Source organism: Ipomoea nil, unplaced genomic scaffold (genome assembly GCF_001879475.1).
Source record: "Ipomoea nil cultivar Tokyo-kokei standard unplaced genomic scaffold, Asagao_1.1 scaffold1129, whole genome shotgun sequence".
Lineage (NCBI taxonomy): Eukaryota > Viridiplantae > Streptophyta > Magnoliopsida > Solanales > Convolvulaceae > Ipomoea > Ipomoea nil.
The window spans coordinates 402,703-412,581 of NW_017617557.1; the positions used below are offsets into that span (position 1 = coordinate 402,703).

The window sequence follows — 9,879 nt, forward strand, 5'->3', positions numbered from 1 at the left end:
AACAAATTAAAGCCCCTCCACACACACACAATGATACGCACGTGCCCGTAATGCAACATTCATCTCATCCGTCCAACACCCCAAATATACGTACAAGATCAAGCCTCACCACCTTACCTGCCAAAGGAAACCTCACCAGATTCAATATCTATATATATATATATATATATATATATATATATATATGTACTAACTTAATGTTGTTGTATGGACTAACTACTTGGACCCAGATGTGTTTGAGAGTGGGTAGAAAGGTGTTGTTTGGGTCGCTAGATAGTAGTTGCTTTTCCTAACTTTTTGAGTTGCATACATTTTGATTTTTTGCCTACTTTTCTCGATCGGAAAGCGAGATTTTGCCTACTTTTCTCGATCAAAAAGCAAGAACACAACCAGTTTAGTTAACATGAGTGGTCGTGCACTCTCATCTTTTAAGAGAAGTTGGGAGTTCAAACTTCCCTCTAGGTAAATTATTCAATGTACTGAAGGTACATTATGCAAAATAATGTACTTTTCCTGAATATAATATACTAAAAATATATTATTTGTATACTGAATGTACATTATTGATAGTATGATCCACACCGCTATGTGAACCATGGTCCATACAATAATTATTGCCCCTTGTATGAAAAAATCAATCTAGCCAACATTTTACCCCTTAATTGAGTCGGGCATATGTGAATCGGGATTAGTATGGGTACAGTACGGGTTTGGAAGTGTCTCCTACAGTTAAGATTTGCTTAGGACACCTCGTGATATAACCAAAAAAAAAAAAAAAAAAAAAAAAAAGGTGAAAACAGCTTGGTGGAGCTCTTAATGCATTATAATAGTCGCCATTAAACTAAACTGTGACTCTGAATATTAAATTAACAGCAAACAAGAAGCAACTAAACGTTATAGGTACAGTTTGGATTGCAATATAATTGTTTTGAATATGTTTAGCAGAACATTGCTGAAAAATTCATTACAGTGCTAATCCCAAATTATTCATATTGAAATATGAGAGAAGATACAACATTCAATACACAACAAGCCTACATTTGGATAAACAGAACCTGTGAAATGTAGACTTCACACCGATCAACATTGTACCAAAATCAGAAAAAAATATAAATTCTTGAAATAAAATTCAAACCACTTATAAGGTTCAAGCAACGGGGGTCTTACGATTTGGCTTGAACACGTATTGTATGAGGGACTCCTTGATCGACATGAGTTCCGGGAATTCCTTCTTTAGCTTGGTAGCGTCAAGCTCATTGTTGCTTCTTGGAGCAACTATAACCTTTGCCTGCTCCTCGAGGGTAAAGTTCTTCCACGTAAAACATGGATCAATGTATTCCCTGTACATCTCCAGAATCTCGTTATGGCTGACCACTCCAGGGTTCGTGAAGTTCCATATCCCGGTGAGGTTTCTCTTTGCCATCTCGATGGATATAGGGAGGAGCTCGTCTAATATTGTCATCGAGTTTGGAATGTTAACCACCTTCTCGTAGCGAGCGATCTTGGTGATGAAGTTACGAGGGTTGGATAGATCAGATGAGATAGGCATCCTCACTCGTAATGTGCAGACATTCTCATAGTTCTTGAGCAAATCCTCCACCTAATAAAGATAATCCAAACACATTTAATATGCAACTATGATTCTCCCATATGCAGCCCAACATTTTCTAATTACAACTGTAAAAGATTAACAAATATTCCGAGGAAAACAAATATAACTTTGCTTTAGTTTTATACTTGCCCCAAAAGGTTGAATCCCCAATCCCAATGGCCTCCTACACCCCCGGCCTGACAGAGCATTTGGGAAGATGTAAATCACGGTAACTCAGTGGCTCAGCAAATCGGGCCAAATTGCCGGTGTGGACAAGAGATCTGCCCACTTTGGGCTTTAGTTTTATGCTTCTTTCTAGGTTTGGTTGTGCATTATCACTCGACAAGAAGTCCATCAACAACAAATTATCGTTCTTATGATCAGGTGGTAATAAAACAGGAATGATGAACCACCATGAATTTAGCCCCATTAATCAGTAAAAAGTTCAAGATGGATAAAAGAAACCATGGGCAAGAACTACATAAGCAAAAATGTGGTTTTGATCATTACTTTCATGCTTGCAGTCCCAAATCAATTCATGTTATTAGACTCCTAAAAACCAGAATCAATCTGAATACATTGAAGTAACTTCACTAACATAGATTGATATGAACACAAGACCAAGGGCAAAGCGATACTACCAGACTAGATTATCTAAAATTATAGGCAAAGTAACCAAAACCAAGAACTACGTTTGCAGTCCCAGATCACCCCATGTTATGACTCCTAAAAACCAGAATATGAACACATTGGGGGTAATCCCAGCCAAGATGACTAAGGATACAAACTTGTGGTGTCACGAGTTCAAATCCTAGCCTTCTTGGTTTGAGCCGTTCAGCTATGGGCAACCTAGTCTGGTTTACCTCCTGGTGGTCCTTTGCCGACTAGAGTCACAAGACGACATTTATCCTGCACACCCTCGAATAGTTTCTGCGTGTTTCCCTCATCACCCCAGAATATGAACACATTGGGGGTAATCATCCCAGCCAAGATGGCTAAGGATACAAACTTGTAACCACAAGGTCATGTTCGAATCCCAGGCTTCTTGGTTTGAGCCGTTCAGCTATGGGCAACCTAGCCTGGTTTAGGACCTTTGCCGGCTAGGATCACAAAGGCAGGATTTATCTCGTGCACACCCTCGAATAGTGGCTGCCTGTTTCTCTCGTCAACACAGAATATGAACACATTGAAGTAGAGTTCACTAACAAAGATTGATATGGCAACTGAAGACCAAACAAACACAAGGGAATACAATCAGACTAGATTATCTAAATTAAATTGCATCACCTCAAAGCAACCAACCAACCTAGTACCCTACTAGGATCACCTGGATAATAAGCTCCACATTACCTAAAAAGACATGCCCTTTCCGACTACCCACATTAAACAGATTAGATCACAGAAAGAATTGAAGCTCACATTGGAAATGCATTCAAAATGTAATCAATAACTAAACAGCAGATCTTGAATTTCAACAGCTTAGTGCGCATTGTAGCATACTGGATCTTAACCACACAAATATACTCACAGGATAAGGAAATGGGCAAGAAACGAAACAAAAAGAAACTCACCATGGCTTTGGTCTTGGAATAGAAGGACCCAATGAAATTAGGAGTGTCCTCCTCCTTGAAGCCGACGCCGGATCCGAGAACGTGGCCGGAATCGTACTCGAAAATGCAGCCGGTGGCGAAGTTAATGAGCACCAGCCCCTTCTCCCTGCAGACGTCGGCGAGCGTGAGCGTGCCCACAACGTTGGCCCGGATGGTCTCCACCTTGTGGGACTCGCACCAGTCGACGTTCGGGCGGCCGGTGACTCCGGCGGCGTTGAATACGTGGGTCGGGTTGACGGATGCGATGTCGGACTCCAAAGATACCCGGTTCTCCAACCGCCCAGACCCGTAAGCGTAGTGGATCCCCTGAGCCTCGCACAGTTTGCCCAGCACACCGCCAATCCACCCGGTGCGGCCATAGATCAAGAACTTATACTGCTTGGTTTCTGAGCCACTAACCGGGAAACCCATTGCGCCAAAAGCTGCTCAAATCAAATGGAAAACGTATGTTCAATATAGACTATACTGCATACACCTAGCTAGCTCTTCGTGCGTATATATGTATATATATATATATATATATATATAATATGGCAGTGGGGGCGAATGTTCCTAGATTGGATCTATAAAAGCTTGCTGACACTATTTTTCTCCTCTCAACTATTGCGTTTAACCTTCGCAAGAACACAGCGCATTAATAATAAATTATAATTAAGAATGATAGATTATCCATATCCGTGGGGTAGGTTTAATTATTTAAACCTCTTTGGGGAATAAAACTTTCAGGGGGGGGGGGGGGGGGGTGGGGGGGGATTACAATTTACAACTCCTTTGGTGAGTTGGTCCCAAATTTTATAAAATTAAATTTTTCATACATTGATTGTGATAGAATTGTTTTTTTAATGAAATTGTTTTTTTTTTTTTTTTTCATTTTGAGCAATTAAGATCCCTAAAGTCTCATCGGAATTGTAATTTCATGAAAGATGAGGAAAAAAAAAAAGAAGTTAAACATGTTAGAAAAAAAAATTATAATTTTTGAAAATGTGAGAAATTCGCAAATATTAGTCGAGAGTATACATAGGATAACTTATACTTCTATGTAATAGTTCACAACCCACAGAAGAGTATTCATCACTTTTTTTTTTTTTTTTGTGCAAGAGATTTAATCACATTAAGAAAATCTTGTGCGACAAAGTTTGACTGAAAAAAGTGTTGGCAAGAATAAAATATTACCTTAAGGGGGCGTTTGATTCATGTTATATAAGATAACCAAAGTTATATTTGCTTGGTAATATAAGATTATCATATTTGGTTCAGGTTATGTAACTTTCCTAGGGAATGTCTTCATTAAGTTTTTAGCTATTGAAAGGGAATGTGATATACCCTACAATTTCTTAGGTAATCTCACATTCCATTGTCTTATTATTATTTATTACTAATGTTAGGCTTTAGACGTTTTAATCAATTTATCTTATTACCGTTGTCTTATTTACATATCTTAATTTTAAACCAAACACGAGAATATAACATTCCCAGCAATCTAACATACATATATACATATTGGACCTTAAAGAGATTGAGAAGGCAACTAGACCCTAATCTTGGTTCCAAGAATTGAAGAGATTAGAGGGGATGGAATTTCACCAACTCCCTCTTACTCATGTAATTTAATTACAGAGTTAATTCTCAAAATGGTCCTTCGACTATAGCATTTTTTTTAAATTGGTTCCTTAACTTTTAATTGCACCCAAAGTGATCCTCTGACTATTGAATTTTAAGTCAAAATGGTCATCTGTTAGCTTTGGCGTGAAGTATGTGTTAAAATGAAGGGTAAAATGTGTAGTTCGGGTTTAGCATTCCAATTTAATGAATTTACGACTCCCTTTAATTTGTGAAATCTTTGTCTTGGGAAGTTTGTAGATGAAGTTGAAGATTAACTTTTTTGACCTTCTAGCTGATTATCCCACATTTTAATCATAGATTAAGGAGATCAAAAACCTAATTTGAAGAAAATCGTGCGCAGACTGTTGAAAGGGAGTTACAAATTCATTAATTTGAAGTGCAAAACCTGAATTACCCATTTTACCCTTCATTATAACACTCACTTATAGAATACAATAAAGAGGATATATGTTGAATTATAATAGCTTTGTGTTTTTTCTCTTTCTTTTGGAGACTTTTATATTGTAGTATCTGTTCATCTATACTTTTTCAACCGGAGTCAGTACATGCCATCTGAGCACAAGATGCTTGGCTATGTATAAATACACGTATATGTTACAAATATTATTATTATGGACATTATTGTATATATGGTAGTAGTTGTAATTGATAGGTTACTACCTTTTATATGTATAGTTATTGCCTTATATTTGATGTGATACCTTTGTATATTGATTCTAATGATGAATGAGAAATGGGCTGATCTTCCTCTTTCTTCTCTTCTCTGTCTATTCCTTCTCCCTAATTTTTGTATAACACGTTATCAGCACGAGATGCTCTAACCATCCAGATCCTCGGTGAACAGCCGATAGTGAATCAGGCTAACTCCATGTCTGTCCATTGTTTAGAGAAGGAATACTGATAAGCGCAAAAGACCAATTCTGCTTCGATCTCTAAAATCAGTGCCGCCTTCGCCGTTTCTACTCGTCATAGCGCTAGGTCCTCCGTCTCGCCTGACTAAATGACGCCGCGTCACCACCCCCGTTCGCTGAACAATAATGGAGAGGTTATTGACCTGCAAGGTGCCAATCTCCATGGATGAAGGAGACTCCGAGGAGTTCACTGTCGAGGAGCGAAACCACCGCATCCACCGCGAAACTACCGCCGGTTTGGCCATGGCTTCCTGCCCAACCGATTTGAGCTCAGTTCGACGATCCCCTCACGATTCCTTTGCTCCGGGCGCAGATGATTCTTCGACCGTGGATGCCAAGGAAAGCTGCCTGTCGTCCAGAAGGCTGGAGACTTCTGTTGTTAATGGAGAATCCGGCCTGCCGATACTTGCAAAAGATCGATCAGAACATCAGATCGAGATAGTGATGGTTTCGATTATATTCCATCCTCTTCATGCGTATAATAAAAGGTTTGGGTCGTGGGCCGCAAGTGATACCAAGGAGACCTGTGAAGAGAAGAGCCCTGAGATTAGCGCTAATAATAAGCTGATGAGCACGGCTTTCGCGGTGGCGTGGAAGAACATGACCGGACGCCATTTCCCAGTCGGATGCTCCATTGATGATCTTCCGATCCGATCAACCAAATCCCTCCTCCATTGATGATCTTCAATTCAATTCGATGAAAATTCTTATATTAGGTATGCAACTATACGTTTGCTCCACTGTACTGGACGTGTCAAGCATGCATACTAGCAACGATCCAAAAACCGCGTACGTGTTAAAGGAGATCCCAAAATGTACGTACGTGTACAAACAATTGCAGATCAAAGAATCGAAGCTGCAAAATTTTTGACAACCGTTAATACTACAAATCCCACCAGGTTTTATCTTGTCATCATCTCATAATGCGATTTAGTTTTCCTAACTAATACGTGCCATGATGCTTATTCTTATGTGCTATACTCTCTGATATATATTTGACTACTCTATTTAATATAACTTTTGTTTTTAACCTTACAAACAAAAGCAATGTGTTAGAGGTTTAATTTATGTCAGATATATACCACTAATATCAGCTTGAGTTATATGCACCATTTTCATCATGGGTAATTGTCACAATGATTTTATCTCATTGCATGAGAAGATTTTATACAGCGGCCTATTTATATTTGAAATTTATAAATTTGTGAGGCTAGATATTATGTTAGGATGATCTAGTTGGGTTATGCATCCAAGTATTATACTCATGATTCAAAATGCAAGACTCGATCGAATAGTACTAAACCCCTTTAGAAGTCGAGTCTAAATAGCCACGGTAAAACCTCTGGTGGCTAGAAACCTCACTGCATGAATATGCATATTTGAAGCTATGTTGGATCTCTTCTCATCGGACTATATATTGCTGTTTTCATGGTCATTATAAATGCAAATTAAAGTTTTAATGAACATGAGATGACCTTCATAATCCCAAATAAGCTGAGGTGAGGTGCATGACTCAATTGAGATTTTGGTGTCCAAGACATAAGAGACAATTATATCACATTAGGCTCATATAAGAGAATTTATTATTTTTTTTGCTGGCAATTAATTATTTGCTATAGGCCACTGAAACATGATTTTGTTAGGTTGCACCTGTTGTTGCTAAACCTTAACTTGTTCTTGTTATAACAATTACATGACATGCATGATATGAGCCTGAATGTTGTGATATAACTCACATCCTACGTTTTAAGAGAGATTATAGCTTCAATTTTTAGACATAGCATTGCCCAGAAGGCGACAAGTCATAACACTAATTAGAATATAACAGCACTAGGACAATCTCTTAATGAAAATTGACTTGGTATTTATTTAGAAGTCAATTGATTATTTGTCCAAGTTTAAGCTTATTTATGGTGCTAGTCTTTATTTTAGAAATCTATATATACGAGTCTCAGACATTGAAATAAATCTCAAATCCGAATATCCAAACAAGATGATAGTGCTTAATCTTTAATATAGTTTTGCCCTGAAGGGAAACACTAAGAGTACTAATTTTTATTTGTCACCTTTATTTTGGCCTAAACCCACGGTTATGAATATTTGATCGAAAAAGATCCATAGAGCCTAAGTTGATCCCTGAAGGATCGTATGACCCTACGATCAATAAATTATTGTGATCCATTAATGTATAAAATGGACGCATGATCTGAGAAGTTAATTCTCGTGGGTCACCCTGAATTATTTGACAATTCAGAATTTACTTCTCTATGTTTAATTTTTTTTGGACGGGTTTTACTTCCCATATGGTATATTTCGGATGGTACATGAATCCGTTGTACTCCAGTAGAAGTACATAACTAAATTTATCTTAAAATAGTGTGGGTCTCATTGTCATATGTGATAGTCACCTTGTACTTCTGCAGTAGTACATGACCAGATTATAATAAGTATTTTTGAATGTCATTGATTTTTTTAAAGAGACATCAACATTTTAGTTTTTGTAGGAATGTACTTTATGAGTTCCGAGCCTTTCCTACTTAGTAATGTGCCTGGTCATTGAATTTTTTTAATAAAAGTCTGGACGATCTTATATGAAATTGATTTTTGAACTAACAATGACTCATGAAAAAGTATTGAATCTCTATCATTAGTGTCATGCTATTCAGTACAAAATATTTTATGATCATTTCACATAGTGATCATGATATAGTTATTTAAAACGCTATGTGTTTGAAAGCTGGAAATAAATTATGTCATGATAATTTGCCTGAAGCAAATTAGTTGTAAAATATTTCATAATGATCACTCCTCATAAGTTGAGAACATGTTTTTAGAGATCCTGAATGGTCTCACTATTTAGACTTCTTTTGGCTCTTCACCCCCTAAGATGGTTGCGTACTCGTATTTTTTTTTTCATTTAATTAATATGTATGTTCTCTCTATTTGGACATATATGATTGCATATACCTTTGAGTATTTATATTTTGCGATTTTTTAAAAATTTTAAAGGCCCATTTTTTTTAAATTATGGCATGAGCGATTGGGTCGTTTTGGGTAAACATAATGAGTTAGAGATTATAATTTCTTATCCACATGAGTATTTTATAGAGCATGTGTGAAGGAGAAATATTGAATTATATGTTTTGGGGATATACTTTTGTTTGAAATCCAAATCTAACTCACTGCATATCACAAACCAATCCCTCAAGGATTGTTATACCTAGTACATGGTTTCAAAATAAACATTTCCATATCTGCGTTATTATTTATAGTGCGCAGTCTATTTCAATACATCACCACCTCAGCGTATACCTCTAAAAAGGCTGCCAAAAAAGCCTTAGTCTCTTGATTAATTAATGTGCCAACAGCACATGATAGGAGACTAATATACATATCCTTAGGTACGCTGACTGCATACTTAATTAATGAAGATTGTTTCTCGGCATTAGGGGGAGATAAGAGTTCAAATTTAATAGAATGCCAAGAAATTCCATAGAATAAAAGTATCTTCATTATTTAATCCATGTACTAGTTAGACTGAACTGAAAGTTCAGAAGATGATATATTTGCGATATTAGCAAATAATCTGCCAAATACATCTATTGATCATACTGATCATAAAAGAGTGACTAGGTCCATATATCATCCCCAATTTGGACCAAATATATCTATCGATACTTCTTGATGTCAGAAGTGTAGGAGATCTATCGGTGTAAGAGATAAGAATCATTATACTAGATCTAGTAAATAAACATTGTCACTCTTGTTATACATTGAATAATTATGTCTTGGAGACGTTCGTCCAGATGACGAAAAACCCTAGTCAATTTATAGGTGCACCAAACAAACATAATACTAGGGATGCGGGACAACCAGATGTGAACTGAATAAGTTCTGGGAAATGTCTAGAATCTGGTTGACTTAAATATTGCCATAAACAATTATAAATATGGGAGAGATTTATGAAAGTATTATAGTTGTCGACAACACAATAGTCTGTACAAATTGCTCCATTATATGATAATCTGGATCCAGAGTTATGCACCGGAAGTGCCATGACTATTTATTTAACGTATAAAAGAGCAATTAAGGCATAGATCGACTCGCTAATTATTAATAATTCTCTTTATAACCATACACCATT

At 36.9% G+C, this 9,879-nt stretch overlaps 1 protein-coding gene across 1 annotated transcript; it reads right to left on the reverse strand.

The window, feature by feature from the left end:
- Positions 1-953: 953 nt before the first annotated feature.
- On the reverse strand, positions 954-3,695 carry LOC109183545 (bifunctional dTDP-4-dehydrorhamnose 3,5-epimerase/dTDP-4-dehydrorhamnose reductase-like). The gene is made up of 2 exons (XM_019333650.1): positions 3,163-3,695; positions 954-1,600 (listed from the first exon to the last, which is right to left on the reverse strand). The coding sequence occupies exons 1-2, from the start codon at positions 3,610-3,612 to the stop codon at positions 1,148-1,150; spliced, it is 903 nt and encodes a 300-aa protein (XP_019189195.1). The 5' UTR covers positions 3,613-3,695; the 3' UTR covers positions 954-1,147.
- Positions 3,696-9,879: the final 6,184 nt, after the last annotated feature.

What these genes read in the sequence shown, in the direction of transcription:
- LOC109183545 (XM_019333650.1), bottom strand. Translation starts at nt 3,612, where the DNA reads ATGGGTTTCCCGGTTAGTGGCTCAGAAACCAAGCAGTATAAGTTCTTG. An exon ending in ATTCCAAGACCAAAGCCATG is followed by an intron (nt 1,601 to 3,162) that starts GTGAGTTTCTTT and finishes TATCTTTATTAG; the next exon opens with GTGGAGGATTTGCTCAAGAA.